The sequence below is a fragment of the Anarrhichthys ocellatus genome, unplaced genomic scaffold (assembly GCF_004355925.1).
Source record: "Anarrhichthys ocellatus isolate YVR2014 unplaced genomic scaffold, GSC_Weel_1.0 scaffold78, whole genome shotgun sequence".
NCBI classification, from domain to species: Eukaryota; Metazoa; Chordata; class Actinopteri; order Perciformes; family Anarhichadidae; genus Anarrhichthys; species Anarrhichthys ocellatus.
The window spans coordinates 1,432,552-1,456,587 of NW_022280108.1; the positions used below are offsets into that span (position 1 = coordinate 1,432,552).

Here is a 24,036-nt window from a genome sequence, read left to right on the forward strand (position 1 = left end):
GAGGTTAAGTTCAACCAATCAGACTCTGCAGGCTGGATATCAGCCCCCAGGAGCCCAGTGGATCACTTTCAACACGAGGGGGGGAAGCGCCGGTGTGTTAACACACACTCCTACCAGGGAGTGTGTGTTCATGCACACTCTCTGGTGGGAGTGTGCATGAACACACACTCGGGTAGGAGTGTGCGTTAACACACACACACACTCCTAGCAGAACGCACACTCCTACCCGAGTGTGTGTTCATGCACACTTGTGTTCATACACACTCCCACCAGAGAGTCTGTGTTAAGGCTTTTTACAAGTGTGCAGAGCCAGTGGAAAAACCTCCAACACCGCCGCACAGCATCCAATAAACATGAAGCTTGGCTCCGCTGGTCAGTATAATGCAATAAATAGCATTTTATATTCGCCAGTAGGAGCCACAGTAAATGTTTTTTGGCGTGTAATTGTAAGCAGATAACATAATGGTTGTACATGGCCAAAAACTGTGCTCATAACACTTAATGAAATCTGAATGTGTTGTAGTTCAGGATTTGGCTGCGATGTAACCAGCAAAGTGGAAAAATGACTGGTTTGATCCCAACAACAGCAGAGAGTCCTGGCACGCGGACACTTAGCTTATTTTGTGAAACATTACAATTTGTCACATACTTTATCAATAACTGTCATGGTTTGATATAAATTTGTACATTTTTTTTAAATTCTTAATCGTCAAAATATCTGCACACTATGATTTTCTGGTTTAAAGGTGCCAAATTAAAAATTCAGAGCATATCTATGATTGAGGGATTGTCTCCAAATGGTCAGAATTTTGAAAAAAACACATTTAACCTCAAACACAACTCATCCACACCATGAACCCAAAGTGGTGGGAACACCAGAGTGCTCTTACACAACCTGCTCCATGAGAGGAAGCGCCTAGAATCTCAGTCAAAGTACTTCTTTTTATTGTAGGAAGTCCCTCTTAACAGGAATTTCAGTAGAAAGTTGTCCTCCACACGTTGCGTATTGTAACTTCCCTTTGATGTTTGACCGATGTGCAGAGTTTGACACTAGAAAGCTGAAGATGGGAATATTCTCTGTGCTCACTTTTAAAGGTGTTCGAAATTCAGAGCAAATATAGCAGCAACCCACTATTTACTACCTGAGCAGAGAATGAAGTCGCTCTGTGTGCGTGGTAATCGGAGCTTCTTTGAGCTTTGTTCACATAGCGGACGCTTCCGGCATAAATGAACACTTCAGTTCACACTCAGGTTAAAAGTGTTAAACCGTGTTCACACTAAACGCTGCGTGAGTAGATTACTTACAAAGTCAATGCACAGACGCGAGTAATGCGAAACTGTGTGTATAAATGTGTGTGTGTAAACCAGATGGTACAAATAAGGAAAAAGACGCTGCCGTATTTACGCCGAGATGACGTTATTGTGAGTGTTGATGGAGCTGCTACAATGTTAGCTTAGCACCGATCGATCCGAGCTCCATCGAGAAAACAAGTATTTTAAAAGTGATTTGCTTGTCGTCTTGCAGAGAGAACTAACAAAACATGAATTCAGACTTTTTACAAATCACCGTCATTATGTAGTTATTTTGGCATCTTTTTTTAATGTACGTTTATTGCAGTTAAATCACAGCAAAACCTGTTTATTTTGGGTTATTTGTTCCATGGTTGATGGCGGGAATAAATGGCGTAGTTGGTTCGTTTGGAGTTTGGTGTGAACGCACCTTTAGCTCTATCACTGTTAGCGCTGTTTGCTGCTAGCTACCGGCTCAGGTAAATTATGGAATTGGAAGGTAAAGGACTCAGCGTAGCTTTTTGTGTGGAAATATCGGACACAAATTATTACTCTGAATGACGTGAACACAGCATTTCACTGTTAATCCCTCATGTTGTCCTTCTACATCCAAAAGCTAACTTCGTTAGCGACCAATAAAACTAAACTGACACGTTCTACTCAGCGGATTTATTGTGCAGATTAAATGATTTCTCTCAACTAGTCATCTAGTTTGAAAAGGTATAAAATAAATGCATAGTTTAAAACACACTATGCAGAAGCAGATGCATACTCGGGGAAATTCTCACAGCAACTTTTTAAACTGGAGAATATATATCTTACAAAGAAAGGTACGTTTCTTTCTACATTACATCAGTTACAATGAACAGTAACACACATGGTATCCTTCCTCCAGGGCGCTCGTCTGGTTTATGTTCCTTCAATCTGCTCCAGCTTCGTTCTTAAAATCCCAGAAGCATTTTACGAGATTTCACTGTTAAAAAGCTGCAAAGAAAAAAAACACTGTTCATCTGGTAGAAAAACCTTCAGATTCAGTCCACCGACGGGAGCGTCGCTTTGTACACTACATTGGGGAACATGTATTTGAAATACTCTGGATGATCAGCATGAATGCAGGACTGCGGTGGGTTTGATCCGGCTGTATGTTACTGAAATGACCGGAGCCAAAACTGCCAAAATAATCAATTTCATGGACGTCCAACTGTCCTGGAAGGTATGTTTGGAGTGGCTGTTTTTCCAACTGCACTAAAACTAATCCTTTCACCTCGCTCCCTCATTTTACATCTCAGCACTCCTCACTGGCAATAAAAAAAAAAAAAACACGTGCCATTAGTTGTGGTGAGGAAAACAAGTACTTATGAACAAACTCATATTTTACATTTTTGCTCTTGCACTAGACAGCCATAAAGTCTTTGTCCACCGGAGGCTCTACGGTTGGTCACCGGCTGCCGTGGCCTCGTCGTTGCTGCTGTCCACCTCCTGCTCCATGGGGCTGTCCTCCTCCAGCTGCTGGCTGGTGTAGTTGGTGATCTCCAGGAAGCCGCTGGGCTCCACCACCACGTTGGACTGGCTGGAGTCCGGCAGGATGGAATACTGAGGAATCACCTGCATGCGTTAGTCACATTTGGGTTTCAGTCAAAGATAACAAAATGTATCCTGTCCCATTAAAGAAAGATAGATTTATCAATACATATTTATTTAAAACATAACCGTCTCCTGCCCTCTATACCATCAGTACAGTCTGGTGTATCTAAAAGGTATATTTAAAGTTCACAATAACCGTGTTTCTAGAGAATTTAAAGTGACTTTCTTTAATACGAAGACGAGCATTCCCACGTTACGGGAATATCTGTGTCAGTCATGCGAGTTAAATGTTCGCTACGTCAGCACCCATTCAGTGCATCAACTCTAAAAGCGAGCTTAAAAATGTTTTTGCAGTTCAGAAAGTACTGTCATATTTCTGTTTCCATACAGCTTGAGAACAAATGTGTTTGGGAACACGGACTGTGATGCCTGACTCATAAAAATGTCTAAATAAAGAGGTTAATATGTGACAGACATGCTGACAAACCCGTCTGTACCTCGATCGATGTGATTTATGACGAACATTAGTCCTAAACATCTCACCTCGATGACCTCCAGGTCTTCTTTGCTCCTCTGTGCGGTGAGGCCCTGCATGCAGCCGAACTGCTGGGACTTGTTGTGGGAGTGATGGTGCACGGAGGCCCCGGAGCTGCTGATGAACTGACCCAAGTCCAGCGTGCCCGACACGGCCCGGACCTCCAGGGCTTTGCCCAGAGGGCCGCAGTCGCTGGAGGAGTCCACCACCATGGGCTCCGTGCTGGGGTCGATCTCCGCCTCCATCATGGAGATCTTCAGGATGTCCGAGGACACCGAGGGCTTGTCCCCCGAGGGCCTGGAGCTGGACTCCGGGATCAGCTTGGCGGTGGCCTCGCCGCTGCTGAAGACCTGCGACGTGTGGTGGGGGACACCGAAGGTGATCTTGGTGACGGTGGCGCTCTGTGTGATGATTGGCTGCTGTGGTGGAGATAAAATAACAAATAGAAATTCAGGAAACTCCGACAGTCATCCCTTTCGTAGTCACAATTTTTATTTTTTTTTCAGCGGCTGCAGGGTGTGTGTCTGCGCGTGATTTCCAGACAAATGGCAGCATCATGAAACCAAAATTGCAAAATCTGAATTTCTCCTGTTTGGTCAAAGGAGAGCTCAGGAAACATGATTTATCAGATACGAACACTGTAGCAGAAAGCAAAACATGTAAAGTAACTTCACTCTGACTATAAATCAATTTGTTGCTGCTTTATCGGTCTGCGTCGTGTTTGAGGAAAAAGGTTTTATAACGTTTTTACAAGGAAAGAAGGAAAACCCCCGGCACTTTCACACTATACTGGGTCGGTCACATGCCTCCAAACAAACACAATAAGATGACTGACAGAAGTTTGGCCGTGAATTTCTACCTCGGGGCGGTTCTTTTTCAAATCCAATGTGAACAGGCGTGACCGAAAAAAGCCTTTGTGCTAAAATTGAAACAAACAAAATGCCCCAAGTTGTTTTATTTCTTTCTCTTGGCAAAAGCACTCACCTGGCTGGAGGCGGTCTTCTCCGTGCTGACTGGGTGGTGCGCCTGCAGTGGAGGCGGGTGGGACATGGGCGTGTGCAGAGGTCTGTGGTGGGACGTGGGCGCTTGCTGGAGCTTCGGCAGCTGCGGCGTCAACAGGGGCTTGTTGGTTGGCGTGACCGGGTTACTCGTTACCTTTGCCCCTGGTTGGGCCGGCAGTCTGTCTTTGGGGCTCTGGGTGGTTAAGACCTGGGGTTTGGGCTGAATCTGCTCTCGTAGTTTTGGGAGTTTCTTCGTCAGAAGAAGAGTGGAAGGGAAGGCAGCGGAGGAAGAGGAAGGCTGGCTGATTTGAGGTTTGCTGTGTAGTTGGGGTGGCGGTGGCGGCTGCACGGAGGTGGAGGTGAGGCGGCTCTGCTCGGCCTCAGGCCGAGCAGCTGCAGAGTGGCCGGTTTGCTTCGTGGGCTCTGAAGCCGGTTGGCTGGAGCGGTAGAATAAACCTGTTTGGGGGTCCAAGGTGTCGCCTTCCAGCTCGCCCACCTCTAACACGGCCTCGGTTCTACCGTGGCTGTCAGAGGGCTGGAACACAGTCACAAAGAAGAGAGAGATGTTATCAGGAGGAGGGAGACGTATAACCTCCTCCTCGTGGAGCTAACGGGAGCCACTGCAGAGGTAGGAATGCACCATGACGAGTGCAGTTAAACTAGTCAGCGTTGAGGGCTATTTCTAGCTCTTGGGGGCCAGTATAACTCGATGAGTCATCATCTTATGATTTATTTATATTTTGACTCTTAATAGTTAAATGTAAATGACAAAAAACACATTTAACGATTATACGGTAATTTAAATAACTTTGGAGCCCGATAAGCCGTTCGTTTAACAAAACTATCACAAACGTTCCAATAAAACAAATAGTTCCTGTGAAATTGTTAACGATGTACTCTGGATTATCCGGAGTGGTTTGTGGCGCTCACACAATGTTTTGTTCAAGGTTGTGAGCACCACAAATAAAAGTCCCGTCACCTCCATTGTCTCAAAACATGGGAACATAAACACCAGAACTAGCTCGGTTAAATACTAATAATGACAAGTGATGGTTTAATGTTTAGGTTAACCGACCATTTAATCGATGCAAACTAAATGGACCAGCTAACAACCCAACATTATACTTTTACACTACTATATTTGTCCTAAAACCACTTCCAATGAGTTTCCAGAGTGTCCGCCCGGCGTCCTCACCATGTGGCCGACGTGTGAAGCTGCGGCTGCCGGTTTGTTTACCGCAGTAACCTGGCTGCTGATTTTGTAGAGCTTCCCCGGCTGCTGGCTGGAGGACATGACCACGTTGTTGTCGTCCTCGGAGACCACGCCCACTCTGCTGCTGACGACTTTACCTTTAACCACAGATGTAGAATCAGGCGAAACAATATCAACAAATCAAAAAGGACAACATGCTTTGTGTGCCTCAGTGTTAAATTTGAGGTTTTAGTTTGAAGTTTACTTTGTTCCTCTGAAGTCATAAAGCTGCCAACCGAAAACAGGAAGTGCTCAGTAGGGCTGAAGTCATGCATTTGTTAAACTATTGCGAATAATGATTCATATTTTATTTTGGTTTGTTTTATGCCACACAGCGATGCTGTTGTGTCTCTCTTCACAACTAGACGATGCAAAATGATTGAGGCAATTATGTAATAAAAGTACTGTGAAGTACCTGTACTCTACTTGAGTATTTCTATTGTGTACTACTTTATACTTCTTCTTCACTACATTTGAAGGATTCAAGGATCATTTATTGTCATTATGCAACACAGGGATGCACAACAAACACATGACAAACAAAACAATAGTACATTGCTGTAGTACGTTGACCACATGCATGCATCAATACTTATAATCCAGTTATATAATATATAGTATTCTGCACAACGAGTACATCTACTTTAGGTACTTAAGTACATTTTCAGAGTGTCTATACTGTTGTATTGCAACTTTTACTCAGACAAAATATCTGAGTATTTCATAGGGTGGGCCATGACACTGGAGAGGTGTACTACCTGCTGTGAGGTACTCGGTGCTGGGTTCAGCCTCTGAGGTGGAGGGTCTGGGGGACTCTGGACTGGGCTTCTTGTCCTGGCTCAGCTGGAGGGGCACCGCCATCTGGCTCAGGTCAATGGTGTGTCTGGGTTTGGACTCGGCTTTCTCCTTCACTGGATGGAGAGCGGAGGGTCAATAATCACAATCAGCTTTATTGGCAACAACAAAGTAGAACAGAGAAACTAAGCATAAACATTTAGCATTGAACTACCATGTACAATATAAATAAATATATGATCCTTCACAGTACTTTAAGTGCCACCTAGAAATCATACGGTGCTTTTAGGACAATAGACGCAAGTCAATAAGTGGATCTGCTGAACGGCTCTGGTTTCATAAATCACATTCTCTTCGCTTTTTGGGAATTTTACAATCGGGGGGGAAATGTCCTTGGAAGTTCTGAAATGGGAGTTCTTATGTACGACACCTTCAATTATTTCGTTGTTTCTCTTTCTCACTTCCTGTCTACTAATCGACCCAGTTCCACAGGTTTGAAGCCCCAACGAGCTTATTGTGAAAGCAACGCCTCAGGCATAATTACCCCCATCTTTCCCGTTGACGTCTCTTCGTGACATAAAGGCTCACCTGTCGTCTGTTGAAGCTCCAGCAGGGCTTTGATGGTTGACGTAGCGGACTGGGATTCCCCACCAGACACCTCCTGGTAGATGATAGTCGGGCTGGACTCCACTGATATTTCCTGCTCTGTCCAATCATGCTCTCTGGAGGAGACCACGTGCACTACAGGCTGAGGCTCTGAAGGAAACAACGTGGGACGAACTGTAATTTACAGCCGATTCATCCGACCGTATCATCTCTCGTCTCTAGAAGTTTTACCTTGAGCGCCGCTGTGGGACGACTCGCCTGCTAAGCTTCCGGAGTCGTCCTTCGTGGACCCGTCGTGACCCAGACCCTGAGCCTGAACCTGCACCAGTTCTGCCGAGCGGGTCACGTGCTGCAGCGCCTCGGTGACCAGTTGCCGGGTCTGTTCGCTCACCACCGCCGTCTGGAACACTGGCTTCGGCTTGATGAGAACCTGGAAGGAAACCAAAGGAACACAACAGTGTTCTGTAAAGCAGCGGCTCACATCCAGAATGTGTCGACTATATAGACAGCGGGTGATGTATTTATTTCATACGAGACATTGGTTTGCATTCACACCACCACTACTTGGAGGGGCAGACGCTGAATGTTTACATCGTTACTTTGAGGGATTTATTCCACTTACAGCTGACTCGGGTTGGTGGGAGGCGATTATTTGCATGATGACGTTAATACAAGTTTCCGAATCATTACAGTCAGTGACTACGTCATATTTCCGTCTGCTTTGCTGTCAGTAAGCCGGTCATAAATGTAAACGAGTCAAGTCATTTTCGTCACTGGAAAGTAGTAACTTTAGTACTGAAATTGGTGTTTTTTGTGACGTGATTTTCAGATTGTTGCTGTTGTCGTTTTGGTGGATCTAGCTTGTGGTTTTTACTGAAACTGCACAGCGGATCATCACTGTGGGAGTTGAATACAGTACGTATTGTATATTCAATTCAATTTATTTTGTATAGCCCAAAATCACAAATCAGCCTCACGGGCTTTACATCCTCCGTCCGGGGACCCTCACATACATGAAAAACTCCCCCAAAAAACCCTTTAACAAAGAGACAAATAAGGAAGAAACCTTCTACTGTACTGTACAGCAGGCTGACTCACTGACCTCCATTTCCTCTTGATCACTAAAAACAGAAAGTGAATTCCGGCTAAATTTAGACTAAAGTGATGAGTTAGATATTGAGAAGTACAACGTACCGTTTCATCAGCAGAACCTTTTTGCAGTAATTTAGTATTTTATTCATGATAAGATGTTTTATTATAGATAGAGCTCACTGTTTTCCTTCATCCCTCACTGCTTCAAGTGTATGAAGGTACTAAAAAACCACCTGGACATTAGCACGATGGGGTTTACCCTCTCACTATCTGACACTTGTGTGTTGAACTCAAATTCCCCAAAAAGCCTTAGAAAGAAATGTCTGGGTAGTTCACTATCTCTTCAGTTCTCTCCTCTCAGTGGGCGTTTCTTCTTTAGATCACAAGATATGTCAAACCCTCATGAGGAATAATTGTTGTCAGAAATATGAATTTCTACAGAACTAATCTTGTTTTAACTTTTTAAACGGCAGAAAAAAATCCCCAGGAACTGAAAACGCCTACAGCGGCTGGTTTCATTGTACAATAGCTTCTGACGAGGGCGCCGATTATAGAATACAAATAAAATACTGAATCAAACCAAATATAGCGGATTATTTGGGAGTTTCCCCTCTCGTGTGACCAAGTCAGATCTATGATAAACATGTGCTCTAGTCAACAATTTGAGTGGCTCGTCTTATAATCAGAGGATCAAGACACTTGACCCCAGATTTAAAATCATCAAACTCTTGCCAATGGATTTGTGAAATTGCCAAATTATAGACAATATGAAAAAAATCAAATGTTCGTATTAAACAGCCAAATACGCTTCGAATCCAAATCTTCTGATTCGGGTATCGTCCTAAAGTAAATGCTGTGTTTACAACTCGCTGCAATCCATGCAGCTTTAATATAATAGAAACACGATCCGTTAGAGGAGACGAGCGCTGCAGTCTGCAGCTGTTTGAACCTGAAAGAGCAGCAGATTAAGTTGCCGTCAGTCATTGACAACATTTAGGGAAAGACTCATTTCTCTCTCTCTGAATGAGGGGAAGTAAATGGAGGAAGAGGAAAAAGGTCAGCGTCAAAGCCCCGCTATCCATCTGTCCGCCTGAAGAATTGGGGATTTTTCTCTCAATTCAAACTGATGTACGTTTGTTTTAATGACCAAAGATACAACTTCCCCCGGAAAATGTCAAGCATGACCCAGATGAGAGAAGAAGAAGTCTAAAACTGCTCTTCTGTGTTCAGCAGAAGTCATACTTGTGGTTACTTGAGGTCATGTGACTATCTTGATGTTAGTCGTATGATAACCTCATTTGAATGTGGTTAACCAGGGTCTAATGATGAGCCTTAAAGCTACTCTAAAGTAGAACATTCCCTCAGCGGTAAATGGAATATTTCATTGTCAGAAAACACAAACAGAAAGGTGTGACGAGCTGGCGGCGCCTCACCTGTGTCTTGCCCTGCTGGCCGTAGACGATCTTGGTCGGGATGATCTTGGTGGCGGCGGTCTGGGACCCGGAGCTCATGCCTTTGGGCTGGGTGACGATCATCTTGGTGATGGGTCTGGAGGCCGTGATGATGGCCGGTTTGGTGCCCTGAACAGCCTGCAGGCCTTTCTCTCCCTGAAGCGCACACAGTTTATTACAACATGTCATGACGACAAACAAGAGAGAGATCCGCAGTAATCCCTTTTAAAATGCTCATGTGCAAGAAAGTAGAGCTGCAACGATTAATCGATTACTTGAATATTCTCGCGTTATTTCTCATCTGCAACAACAAACTGAATATCCTTGAGTTGTGAGGTGGCCATCTTGGGCTTTGTGAATCACTGATGGACATTTTTTAAACATTTAAAAACCCCAAAAACTACTTGATTAATCAAGAAGATAATCATCAGATTGATAGTGAAAACAATCGCTAGTTGCAGCCCGACATCTAAGTCGCTATATTATTTTAAGACATAAGAAAGCTAACGGTTCTACATTTTGACAGTCAATGCTAGCTGTTTCCACCCGTTTCCAGTCTTTGTGCTAAGCTAAGCTAAGCTAACTGGATGCTGGCTGGAGCTTCATGTCTAACAAACGTATATACGAGTGATATCACTCTGAACATTTCACTCTCAAATCAACTCAAATTAGAATTTTTCTTTAAGAACACAAATTAAACACAGTACTGTATTTTTAACAAATTTTAAAACCTTGAATTCAGGAAATGTAATTTGATAAAATGTTTAAAGGACCTTTGTGTAGGATGTGAAGGTTTCAAACTTTGGCAACACCTAGTGGTTGTATCAAGAAAGACAGCATCACAACAGTGAAATGAACGGGTTCAAATCAACACACAAAGTGCACAAGAAAACATTAACAAACAATTATGCCATCAGAATCATTTGAAAGATGTATTAGTGTATTTATGACCATTTGCACTATGTCTACTGATTGTTTTACTAATTTAATTGATTAATAGTTTGATCTGTACATTTTCCAGAGCTCATCGTGCCGTTGTCTTGTTTTGCCCGACCAATCTGACAAATCAAGAGTTTAAGAAATAGAAAATATTCACATTTGAGAAGCTGGAACAAGTGAATAGTTGCCATTTTTGTAAAATTTGCCAATTAAAATGTTCTTCGGAGGTATCACCAATGATTAATGAATCATCTCAACCACAGTGGAGAACGTCGGCTGCACCAGTGCCACCAGTAGAGCGGTCAGCGTGGAGCCCAGCGTAGTGCTGAGAGAGAGAGGCCTTTCACTGACCCCGGCATTTAGAAGCGTGGTGACCACATTCTTGCCGGGCAGCCCTTGGATGGTCGCTCCTTTCCCCGTGGTTTTCTGAACCACGATGACGTTTGGCTTGGAGGTCATGGGGATGGTGGTGATCTTAGTCGTCGTGCCTGTTGCAGACGGAATATATATTTATCAAAACTCTGGAGATTACATGCGATAACGGCGACGTGGATCTCTCCTCTTTGGCTCACCGGACACGATGTTACTGCTGATGATCTTGCCACCCAGCGTGGCCAGAGACTTGGGCACCACTGTGATGATGCTGCCGCTGGTGGTCTTGACGTAGGTGGTCCCGCCGCTGGAGGCCGATATTCTGGCTCCGAGGCTGGGGCTCACGGTCGGTCGGGTGTAGGCGGCCTGGGTAGCTGCACACAAAAATACAGTGTTGCTATTTAAATAACCAGGCCCGGGGATCAAAGCCTGAGTACTGTGTTGAGTACAGGTGAGTCACCTGTGGACTGAGTGACCAGTTTGGTCGTCATAATGGCTCCATTGCTGCTGACGACCATGATGGGAGACGAGCTGCTGCTGGACAAACCCACCGACGAAGGCTTGGGCAGGATTTTACTGGGCTGAACCTGCTGAGTGATTATCTTGACTCCTGTAAACAAACATTGATTTAGTACAAAGAAAAAACACTTTTATGCTGCAAAAAATGTAGAAAGAATTATGCTACACTAGTGCGTGCGTGAGGGTCCATTGTGGTTTTGTTCAAGAAAACAGAAAATATAGAAATAAAAACAATAAAATCTTATTTTGCCCATAAAAAAAAAAAGCATAATACAACATATTTATGCTTGCACAATTTCTCTTTTAAATATAGAGCTATAACTTCCAGAGAAAAAAAAAGAGACTACAAAATAAATAAAGAGAAAGAAATTAAAATACGAAGATATAAAGAGATAAGAGCCTAAAGAAATAAAGACCGGGATAAAGAAATATAAAGAGAGAAAGGAGAAAGAAAATAAAGAAAGGAAGACACCAAAAAGAAAACGGAAAGAAAAAAATGAATTAAGAAAGATAAAATAAAAGAGACAACGAGAGAAAGAGATCAAGTAAAACTAAAAAGAGAAACATAAAAGAAAGAAATAGATGTAGAATAAAAAAGACATAACGACATAAAGAAAGCAGCTCACCGGACTCTTGTTTGATCTGAATGGTGGGCTTGCAGCCCTGTAAGCTGCTGGTGGTCTGGGTGACTCCCATAGCTGAGCTCTGGTGCAGCTGTTTGGGGGACTGCTGTTTGGGGAACTGGGCCATGATCTGAGCCGGTGAGCCCACCAGGGTCTTAGGTGAAGGAAGTCTGGCTGAAGCCACCTTCACTCCGGCTGAAGCACCTGCAACAGTGAACACCGGACTGTGATGCTAACAAAGCTAACAGTTTGGCAAAGTGACACAAAAAGAGCAAATGTGTCAAAGTCTGTGACCAGTAATCGGCTGTAAAGTACCTTTACTTCCAAACAGTTTCCTTCAGATTATATTGACATGTTTGTTTATCACAAACCACTCCGAAGAAGATGCATCCAAAGTACGATTAAAATGACAGAAATATGATGTTTCCAGCCTACAAAACGTGAGAATGCGGAGGAAGGACCTACATGTTGTTGACATGACCACTGCCGGCGTAGATGAGACCACGGTGGTCACCGCGACGGTGTTGGCTGTCGCGCTGGCCGGGAAGACCACCGTCTGTTTCTGGGCAGCGGCGGTCAGCATGGAGGTGGAGACCAGCTTAGACAGAGCGGCGTTGTTGTGAGCGTGAGACTTGGACAGGATGTTGGGCACAAAGTTGGAGCTGGGAGAAGTCGTCACGATGATCACCTGAATGAAGAAGAGTGATTGGGGGGCTCAGGTTTTCTTAGAAACAAGGAGGCGGGGCTTCAAGGAAAAAGAGGTTGGGAACCTCTGGTGTAGAGAGACATCACTCACCTTCTGCGTGGTGGTGTTGGTGCTCTGGATGGTGGGCTTGGTGAAGGTGATCTTGACGGGGGACAGGTGAGGGGGCAGCGAGTTGGCGATGCTCTGCATGATGTTGCTCATCTTGGGGCTGCTCAGCGGCACCGTGATGCTCTTGGACACCGGCGGCATCGTCACCTTAGAAACCTCCTTCAGCATCACCGGCGACGAGCTGGACGAGTTCGTCCGCCGGCGCTTGCGAGGTTTCTCGTCCTCGTCGGAGCAGCTCACACCTGGGTGGGGGTGGGGGGGTGGGGTGAGGATGTTGCAGGGATGACGGTAGTTATGTCTTATCCATTAATTAAATTGGTGTAGTAAACATCAGAAAATAGTTGGACGTAATCAAATATCTGTCTTTTGTTCAACAAACAGTCCAAAAACTAAAGACATAGATAACACAAAGCAAAACAACAAATACTAATGTCACTCACATTTGAGAAGAGGAAAGCACTAACTGTTAAAATTAAATTCAATTTAAGGAAAAGGAAAGAGACTCTATTCATGCTTAAGGTTAGCTTTGTTCTGTTGTTAGTAATCAGTAAACCAGCCTTGCAGCGCCCCCTTTAGGCAGATCAGTACACGTGTTAAAGGCCTGTACAGAGCAAAAGAAGTTGAAATTGATGCGACGATGTGGACGCTCACTTTTCACATAGACGGTGCTCCCGCTGGGCAGCACCACCACGTTTGAGGAAGGACTGGGCGGTCGGGGGGATTTGACAGTTGCTCCGATGGCGCCGCTGCTCGCTGTCGCGCTGGTGGAGGTGCCGGTGGTGCTCGTGTAGGAGTAACACACAACCACTGCAGGAGACCAAACATCGCAATAGAATATTAAGACAAAGCTGCATTTTATAGCGACGTGCATTTCTAGAATAATTACATTAAATAGTAGACACAGAAATAATCTTATTGCCGTCCTGATTCCCTTTGAATGCAGCTTTTGTCAAATGCAAAGTGATGCTGGTCAAACCTTCTTTGTTTCCCGTTTCTGCCGGCAACAGAAGGGAGGCGTTCTGATTGGCTGTGGCACTGGCCACAGCGTTGGCAGTCACGGTGAACGCCGTCTGAGGGACGAGCCTCGGCATCAGGGGGACGAGTCGGCGTCCCTCAATGGACCACTCGGACGAGCTGTTTGGACCCGACATACTGAAAATGAGTTATTAGATGTTAGTTTTTAAAACTACAATTCCCAGTATGCAATGGTGAGCCAAATTCACAATCAAAAGATCTGCATGGTCAGAGAAGCGTGCGTATCATAACAGATGAAAAGTTTGATTTCTGAACTGATGAAGAGCCGTTTTATTTGGTCGTTGTTGCTGAAAAGTGGATACATAAAGTACATAAATCTGCTTGTTTTGCCATGTTGCTCCACATACTGCGAAGTAACGCACATGACGAAGGACTCTCCTACATGGCCGGTTACACACTTACTGGTATGCGATGGTGGTGAGGCGCTCATCGTTCACAGCCCTGCGGACTTCTGCGCGATGGCGCTCTGTTGAGATACTGGGAGGACGAGGGGGAACAAAATGATATTTAAAATAAAGCAAAAGCCTGATAAATTGTTCCTCTCTCGGTCGTCAAGTTTTAGAATATTTAGGAAACACTTACCCGAGGATTTTAGTGAGTTCTCCCAGTAAATCCTTCTTGTCCTTGGTCAGGTCTCCTTGAGCTCGCAGGGCACTGATCACGCCAGCGTAAGCCTCCAGCTCTGGGAAACAGAAATCAGGTAAACTCAAATATGAATTTATTGGCCTGATTAAGATGTAAAAATGCTTTTTTACAGCGATGTTCCTCCACATATCTATTTTTGAATCGCATGACCGTACCGAGTTTTCTGAGGATTCTCTTGCACTCATCCCGGCCCAGGTCCAGGATGGTGGGCCACACCACCGGCATGGTTCCAGTCAGCACTGGTTTCTCCAGCTGAATCATGAGCTGAGTGGAGAGGAAACAAGGTAAGGAAAGATTAGACAACAAGTTCTCTCAAACTGTCCTGCTCCAAGAGCTGTTTATTTTAAATAAATGATGACGTTAAAAAAAATACCTCGATGGTATCAATAGTATCTTCTTGGGAAAGTAAACAAATCAAAAACCATCAACAAGGACCAAGAAGTAGTTAAATAAAGCAGCTGGTGTTAATTCTGAATGTTCAAACTGTCTACAAATCCCAAGAAAAGACCAAAACCAACAATGTGTTGGTCCGTCTATCACACTAAGACTTCTTTAAAAAAATAAAAATGTAATTTTCAAATAACGCTGAGCATCGAGTTTATGGTACTCAAACAAGGAGTAAATACTGCATTAGTAGGACACAGTTTTGTACATCAGGTTAATATTAGGTGGATTAAATACTACGACAATACTTGTTTAGAAGAATCAGTTCAGTGTTGGTTTTGGACTTAATATGGTATTTGATGACAATACGAAAAAAACAAATCACAATGACACCGGATTTTAAAGAGATGATGCTAAACTCCATTTACAAATACAGCAGTTTAATTTGAGCCAGGACAGGATCCATGTTCCAGTTTATAATTCACCAGGCTGTGACTCATATCTATAACAATAAAGTCTTAACTTTCTAACTGTTGACACTGACCGGTACCGCCCCCTACTGGACATCCCAGTAACTACAATCAACACTGGGCGTAAAAGGCCAAACACAAAAAAAGGGAGATTTTGTTTCATACAAATGCTGCTTAGAAGAACGACTGATATGCTGAAGAAAGTAAAAGATAATAATTACAAAACTATGAGTTTGTGCTACCAGGTTCCGACATTAACGGACAAACAAGGAAACATTTACCGTTAGCTGTTATACTTCTCGGTCAAATTCTGTCAACACAACGGGAAAAATCGGGTCTTCATTAAATTCCCTCCCGTAAAATAGTCAAAATAACGTTAAAATATATGACTAAAATATTCAGAGCAAGGCGTGAGATATTTTCGGGCCAATTCTCCAACATTGTGACGTTATATTTTAGTTCAACGCGTATTAAAAAACCTTTTAAATGGTATGTTAGCTTAGCTAAATCAATGTCTTACCGTTCGTTAACAGGACAACTCCAAGGCCTTTGTTATTTCTAAATCCAAACAAACATGGCGCACCAAAAGACGTTTAGCTAAACAACCGCATCGTGTAGTTATTCTTAAAGAAATCAAAAGCTAAACTGTCATAAAATGGCTCAGTCTAGCTAAAGATGTTCCAGTGTTTACGTTGTCTGCTAAGCTAGCTGCTGCTGGCCTGTGGATGGATGAGCTTTCTTCTTCTTCTTCGTGTGCTATATTTACACGCGAGAGGCATCTTCTTCTTGACCGGCGCAGTGCTGCCACCTACAGGTGGAGGAGTAGATGGACTACTTTATTAATGCAGCCAAATCAAACATGAGAATCACAAAACAAACAAATATATGTTAAATGTCCAATAAAACACAAACAACTAAAATATTGACTAGACACTGAAACAAAGCATTTTTATATTAGCTTTTTTTGTGTTCAATATTTTTTACGCTGTTATTTTTATTGCTTTACCTGTACCACAAATGCTGCTGTAGCGAAAACATTTCCCCTTGCGGGATTAATAAAGTAACTATCTGCCTGTCTGCCTGTCTGTTTGTCTGTCATATATCTATCAATAGTAAAAAATATAGGACCACACTTCATACACAAAGCCTCCACAGCTCCTTAAGCAGTTTACAGTCAAACCCAAATACTCCTCAAAAACTTTACCAACTTAACAGCCTGTGCTGGTTGATGTTCTCTTCATAATTTAATGAATTTATCTTAATTAGTGAGCTGTGCAGATGCCTGTGAGCATCACCTGCTTTTTTATTTTTATTGTATGTCAATTGTGTCCCTCTGGTAATTTGCATGTGAAACAACTCATAGACATCTGAAACATGACAGGTTACAACCTAAACAGATTGTTAAAATAAACCAGTTGTTTCCAATGCATAAGGTTTTTATGGGTTTTTTTCGAATGTAAAATCTTAGTCTGAAAAGAAAAAAGTACAATGTTTACAAGTACCCTCAACATTGTACTTAAGTAAATGCTCCTAATGACTTTCCACCACTGTTTAACTGCTAGTAAAAGTCCAAATAAAACCACATCAATGCTGTTAACTCTGACAGTTTAGCGAAGTACGAGGAGCTCGTGAACGCAACGGAATGGAAGGTGGGTTTGTCCTCCTCTTTTTGACTCTTTTTTTGGGGAGGGGGGGACAAAGCATTTCCTTTTTTCCATTTTGCATCATCACTTTGGAGCAAAAAAAAAAGAAGATCCCAGACAGTCGTCCACATTAAGAGGATTAAAGTGATCAGACCTGGAGGAGGATGCTATAAAACTGGACTCTGGACGTTCATTTTGGATTTAGCAGCCAAAGTTTCACGTTATTCTAATACCGGGTACTCTGATATATATATATATGTATATATGTATATATACATATATATATTTATTTATTCATATATTCATCATTCAAGTATTTCCTCAGGAACATAGAGACATCCTCTCCTTGGATTTGGAGGAAATCTGAGAAAGTTTTTGGGGAAACGTTTTTTTCAAAGCGAGCAGAAGTTAAGTGTTTTCCAGATGTCTCTGCTGATGCAGACAGCGGCTGATTAACGAAACACATTCACACCAAACGATACAAAAGTAGCGCTTTTCTTTATTTCTTGCATCTCTGTGGATTAACGGGATTTTTATTAAACGCTTTATGCTGGAAATAACGACTCGTCGACGGTTCCTGGATATGTTCGGACACAAAATAAAGGAGCCGATTTAATTAATAAGAGTCGGAGGATATCATGAAAATGTTATTTGGGTGAAGTCGTCGGAAAACTCTTGCAAGTGAAGCCCCAATGAGCGGCACACAGTCCACGCTCACTGACAGGTAGGCTGAAGGAACCGTTCCTCTCCAATGCGTCCTCTTCGTCTGTTTAAAGCACATTTTACACACTTTGCATCGAGTTGAAATGGTTTTCTGAATGGGTTAATTAATAGAAAACAGCTGAATGCACCACGCCAAACTCCATTTACAAAACTCACGATTGAAGGTTGTCTTACTCGTTGCATAACATACACAACCAGCTGAACGTAATATACGAGCTTTTACCATTTAGTTTGACATTTTGGTAAATTCGGTAAAGAAATGATTGAACAAAAACAAACAAAGCATTCTTCTTTTTTAGTTTAGCATGGCCTCTTCACGTCGCATGGTTGTGGGACAGGATGCCTCCAGGACTGGTAGGGAATATAAATAAAGTTTAGTTTAAGTACATTTAAAGGTGCTTGATATACCAGATGTACGCCGAACTTATTTCAAGCCTTTAATAAATCCTGTGAGCTCTTAACTTGTATTCTAACTTTGACGTCTCATCTGAGGAAACTAGTGGAGTTAGAAATGACAGATTTCCCAACGGAGTTCATGTAAAATACAAAGCAGAACGGGGCTTGGTTTTTCCACTCCCCCCCCCCCCCCCACCATGATGACAAGATCCCCTCCCCAGCCAGCAGGGGGCATTTTCCTGGACTGATTCATTCTTGACTTGTGGCCCCTGAAAGGTCACTGAACACTAGAGGTTCCTGCACATTACAGTCCCACAGAGGATCCTGTGGGGGTTATTTGATGCCACTATGCTTCACAGTCACATGATCCTATCTGTGATTTTCAATCCACGAGTCATGCGGTCACATTACATGCAAATTGATTACACGATCATGTGACTTCCCCGTTTATTGATCACAGAACAAACATTTATTAAAGAGTCTGATAAAGTGCTGCGGCTCCACAGTTTGTTGGTGTAAGAACCATGTGAGGTGAGTAGTTAATGGTTGACTTTTGAGCTTTTAAAAGATTCCACTCCACATAAGTCACTTGTGTATCTTTGCACTCGGCAATCAGGAGTTTCCTCTGAGGAAATGCCAAAACAAAGGCAACACATGACTGCCTCGGAAAGTCAAACAAAGTCATTTGATTTCTTGACCTTCAGCCTTCAGAGAGGGCAGAGCTGCTCGGCTGCTTCTTAACTAGACCGGCCCTCGTTCTGTGGAGTTTTTGCTTCTCTAATGTTTCCATCACAAATTCCACATAAAGACCATATACAGTTAAAACAGACGGTGGAGGTGGAAAGCATGACAAACGCATGCGCGCGCACGCACACACACACACACACACACACACACCCCAAAGCACGGATTTAAAGGGAAAATCGATCCTCAAATGGATTTCACAGATATTGCTACAGAGTTGTAGAGCTCAGGTTAGATTTGCTTCGACATGTGACGGTTGTATTTAGCTTCTTTTTTTTTTTTTAAATAGAGGAAAAATAAGCATTTAACAAAAATGTAATCATCACAAGATGTGACTTCTTCTGTTTTTAATTCAGTGCAAACAGAAACATCTGCAGATCATTTTGTTCATTTTTATTTTCAGCTTCCTTATAAACATTCATTTGACAACATGACTTGGTTGAACAATCACAATATGATTTTTGCAAAAGTAGATAAATGATATATCTGTTGAATTATCTTAATACTAAAGTACTGCACTTGAGTACAATTTTGAGGTACTTGTACTTGAATATTAAGCTACTGTACTCTATGCATCTACTTCACTTTAGTTTAGAGGCAAATATTCTCTCCACGTCATTTATGTGATAACTGTAGTTGCTCGTTACTTTGCACATTCAGCTAATATGATATTTTATTATAATATTATATATTAAGATACATTAAAAGGGGAAATTAACAAGCTAGCAGTGTATAAAGAAGTTAAAATTAGCCGCACATTTACCTTCACCATAATGCATCAATAATTATAATCCAGTATTATATTCTAATATATATTATTCTACATAATAAGTACTTTTACTTTTGGTACTTAAAGTATATTTTGACGTTAATGCCTTCAAATGTTTACTTCATTAAACTTTTGAATGCAAGACTTTTAACAGAGTAATTGTACATCGGGCTGTTGCTACTTGTACTACTTTAGGTTAAAGATGTGAGTACTTCTTCCACCGCTGTGTACCGAGGGCTGTGTTCCTGCACTCACCAACAGACGACCATGGCAGCTATTCATCACATCATATGTGACTATTTACTGACGACCCTGACCACGTGGACTGAAACCAATCTGTAGAATGATGTGTTCGCTGTACTTGTACATATAACACACTGCACTGTGTCTGAAGTACTGCTGTCTCACTGAGACACATCTCAGTACAATTGTTTTACTTGCTAATGAGTTGACTTTGAATGTGAATCACTGCCGCCTGATCTTTTCTTCTACGTCGTCTCTGAGAGACGTCCCTCCTGTGCAGACTTCTCTCAGGTTCATACTGAGAAATATATCATAAAATTGAAATATTCAAGTAGAAGAACCTCAAACTTGTACTTAAATACAGTATTCACTAGTACTTTCCACCACTGCTGAAGCCTGAAGCGTTTCAGTTGCCCGGCAACATTTGTGCCAGCTCCAGCAGTGGTGAGGTCACTTCCTGGACGTCGTTCAAGGGTTTCTCAGTGAGAAGAATTCAGTGTGAGCAGCTCCCTCGGTTTCTCCTCACATTTGTGATGTTTTACTGTCTGGATGTGACGACCCCCAGCGTGGGACATGTTCTCCTGTCTGGACTGAAACAACCCTCTCTCCTGTCCATCAGAAGCATTAAAGCACAGCAGAGTTCAGGGCTTTAAAGGAAAACTACAGTTTAATACAACTTAGGGTTTTATTTTAGCTGCTCTGCCCGTTGCTTTTATCGCTTCTCTCAACGTTGCACTCAGGGAAGTGGTTGCTGAGATCTGGAAACACGGCAACGCTGCTAAAATATTGATGCAACAAACATAAACAATCAGACAGGTTCTGGACAAGCCAACAGGTTAATCACACAGACTGTAAGTAAGAAGTGGATGTAGTCGTCGTGACGTCTCTTGTTGGTTTGTGGATGTTTTGAAGCCTCGAGTTCAGCATTTTGGCTGAACATCTTGTTTATTTTTCCCAACCAGTGAACAGGAAGTGACCATATCTGGACTGAGGAGGAGTGACGTAGAGACGCAGTATACGTCTCTGGTAGAGACCTGTCAATCACTGTGTAGCCCCGCCCTAAAGCATCTCCTGCTTTATGGTCTGGTTGACTCTAAATGGACCATAAGTTACTACATGAACATCATGCTGTATTGAAGAAGACTTGAAACTAGAGATTGAGACCATAAACTCATGTTTACAATGTTTACTGAGGTAATAAATCAAGAGAGAAGTAGTCATTTTCTCATAGACTTCTATACCACCAGAGGAGTCGCCCCCTGGTGGACATTAGAGATAATGCAGCTTTAAGACACTTGGACTCATTAATTCTTTTTTATTTATTTGTTTTGTTTGAGTGTCAGGGTGCTTAGATCGAGGGTGTGTGTGATCAGCAGAAGGCCGTGGAACCGGCTCTTTGGCTCTTTGTCACACAGTTTTGCTGATCCGTGTGTTTTCCCCTCCCACCGACCTCCACCCCCATCACCCCTTCCACCCCCTCCACCCCCATCACCCCCTCCCGCACCCTGACGGGAAGTGGTGACATCATTGTTGAACAATGTCTGTCAGGCCCACCAGACCCCCGGCCCGTCCTGACTGACACTGCTGCTGGCGACACATCAGTGCAGGACGGCTTCAACACAAACCAGTAAAATAAAAACTCTCACACCCTCTGTTGTCTGTGTAGTGTACTTCAAATAATACTTGAAGTGTATCTCATTACCTCATTTCCATATTGTTTCACCGTTATTGCTCATGGAGAGCTAGTTCGATGTTGCAGCGTGACGTTTGTTTTGCGTCTTCGCAAACACTCCCATTAGTCAGGAAAAGTCATATTTTCTTTCTCTAGATGGATTTAGACTTTTGCGTATTCATCTTTAAAGTCAAACACAGCTTTACGGCTTCATCCTTTAGACACAAACGGTTATTTTATCTGTACCCTGCTGGATTATGAATGTACAGTCTTTACATTACATCATTAAATCCACCCACAAAAAATGGTGCTCCATGGAGACATAGCCTTCAAGATTTAATCTATGTGTCATCGATGTAATCATGATTTATGAGTCTGATGTCATCTGGTTTGGGGAAATCTAGTAAATTAGAGCTCCTGTTACAAACTGTTCTGCATGCCAGTGATATGATCCTTATCAATCTGCCCGTGTAAGGATTTAACTTTTCATACACGCAGAAATGATCTTGGATGTTTTGCAGCCGACATTATGAAGCGACTTGATTAGTTCAGTTCACGAGGTTTTATCTTGGGTTTGTGGTGACGCAGCGGTGAGAGATAAGTAGTGTCAGATGCAAAATGTGCAGCGATTCATTAAAGGAACGAACATGAAAATATTCCCTCTTTAAAGGTCCCATAATTAACCTTTAAAGTTATTGTTGACTGAAAGGATACATATGTTGAATTGATCCTACAAGCAAATATTGTGTTTATCCAAAACCTGATATTTCTTCTTCCTCTGTGCCATAGAGCTTCATTAAAAACACATCAATACACACACACACACACACACACACTGTAGTTTATTTTACACTGCCCCAAATACTCACTTGAGCGCCACATGTGGATTAATCCACCGCTGAAAATAGTCCCAAACAAATGCTGCAGTGACCAGCCCAAAGAGAATAAATAATATAATATAATATACTGTGTATATTCATGACTTGTTTTTAAAGATTTACATCTTCAGTAGGAACAGAAACAACTATAAATTGTTGTTTTTGGTCCTTTAATCTGTTAGTGTTTGTTTACTGCAAGAGAAATATAGAATATCAGCTTTATGCTTTAATCAATTGTTTTTGTATTTGTTTGTAAGTAAATAAAGGTAAGACTTGCAGGATATGAAGGTTAATTAAGTAAAGGGAAAAGTGATCAATAAATATGGATCTGGTTACATTTTGAATCTAGAATCAGAACTTAAAGATGATTTTAATGAAGTCCTCTTTATTGCATTCATTTAGCTCAATGTGTGGAGCACCCACACGTTAAAGGTCTTTAACTAAACCACTGGAGCCTCACACTGCTGCTGCAATGATTTCTTACAGTTTAATAGTGTTGCCTTCATTTAGCCAGCCAGCCAGTCAGAATGAAGACTCGCCAGTGACCGTGGAATCATCATTTAATTATTATTGAGGCATTAATGCTTCAGTGTTTCACTGTATATCATGACCTTTATAACAAACATTGAGCTCTGTGTGGAGTTTGAGCTTCTTCCTCTGGGCTTTTGTCTCCGGCCCTCTGGAGCTGAGTGCGCCGCTCTTATCATCCCAGAGGAATTGTCTGGTATTTTTGGCATTTGAGGCACAGATTGCTGCATGTTTTTCCTCTTTTGGTAACTGTGCAGCGAGAAAGTGAAGAAAGTCTGAACAAATGATCCAGCAGACGTGTGTCCCTGCCGGGTGACACTGATACAATTACAGTAAATGAATGATTCCCTTTCATCGTGGCGCCAGTAAACGTTTCACATGGACGTGAACACTTGAACCTTTGGTGCTTCACAAGTACTGTGCAGAACATTGGAAAAATGCACAATTTGAATGGCCTCTACAAAGGCCGTAAATGTAATGGACTCAGAGTATAGCCTGGAGAATTAGCTGATATACGTATATTAATTCTGATTTCAAGGATTACATATGAATTGATTTTGTGGGATATCTACAAATTGCAGCGCATTACTTTACGCAGGTATCGCTACGAATGCTGTATGAGAACTTTTTCCTAGTTCCTAATCTCTCACCTTGCACCCAGAAACCTTCTTCTTTTGGGGTCACTTCCTATCGTCATTCATCCTGCTGTCAGTTCTTGTGATCAACATTTAGCTGTGTTTTCAGGTACAGTAGATCAAAGTTATCGTCCGACCAGAACCAAAGAAGTAAAACATCTAAAGTCTGAATCAAACCCCTTCATGCATGTGCCTTTTAAATAACTGAAGCTGAGTTCCTCCCTGTTATCCTCCAGTATGTACTTTTATCTGCCACCCACTGAGCAGGATGCAGTCTGTCTTTGTCTCGCCATTTCTTATCAGCAGCGAGGAGGCTCCCTGAATAGGCCTTCCAATCTAAAGGTTACCACCGAAATACTCTTCTATTCAACACAATTACACTCTTTTTAGTCTGTAAT

General features: G+C 42.5%; 2 protein-coding genes across 8 annotated transcripts in view; one reads left to right on the forward strand and one right to left on the reverse strand.

Annotated features, from left to right (window-relative positions):
- Window positions 1–1,947: 1,947 nt before the first annotated feature.
- emsy (EMSY transcriptional repressor, BRCA2 interacting) lies at window positions 1,948–16,149 on the reverse strand. 6 transcript variants are annotated; one of them, XM_031874155.1, is made up of 21 exons: window positions 15,928–16,149; window positions 14,709–14,817; window positions 14,491–14,590; window positions 14,311–14,385; window positions 13,850–14,025; window positions 13,525–13,680; window positions 12,856–13,115; window positions 12,525–12,747; window positions 12,063–12,263; window positions 11,378–11,527; window positions 11,118–11,291; window positions 10,897–11,033; window positions 10,380–10,418; window positions 9,589–9,762; window positions 7,295–7,493; window positions 7,046–7,213; window positions 6,421–6,573; window positions 5,606–5,760; window positions 4,394–4,945; window positions 3,418–3,828; window positions 1,948–2,895 (listed from the first exon to the last, which is right to left on the reverse strand). In XM_031874155.1, exons 2-21 carry the CDS (start codon window positions 14,812–14,814, stop codon window positions 2,719–2,721), a joined length of 3,786 nt encoding a protein of 1,261 aa, XP_031730015.1. In that variant the 5' UTR covers window positions 14,815–14,817; window positions 15,928–16,149; the 3' UTR covers window positions 1,948–2,718. The 6 variants fall into 6 exon arrangements, with proteins under 6 accessions (XP_031730015.1, XP_031730014.1, XP_031730016.1 ...); XM_031874154.1 differs by having other exon boundaries at window positions 3,418–3,825; window positions 7,295–7,505; XM_031874156.1 differs by having other exon boundaries at window positions 1,948–2,883; window positions 7,295–7,505.
- A 1,029-nt stretch (window positions 16,150–17,178) lies between these two features.
- Window positions 17,179–24,036, forward strand: part of arhgef12b (Rho guanine nucleotide exchange factor (GEF) 12b) — a 28,179-nt gene continuing 21,321 nt past the window's right edge. For both annotated transcript variants that reach the window (XM_031874102.1, XM_031874103.1), the window contains exon 1: window positions 17,179–17,774. In XM_031874102.1, coding sequence (XP_031729962.1) covers window positions 17,743–17,774 — 32 coding nt within the window. In that variant the 5' untranslated portion in view covers window positions 17,179–17,742. The remainder of the gene's footprint in view (window positions 17,775–24,036) is intronic.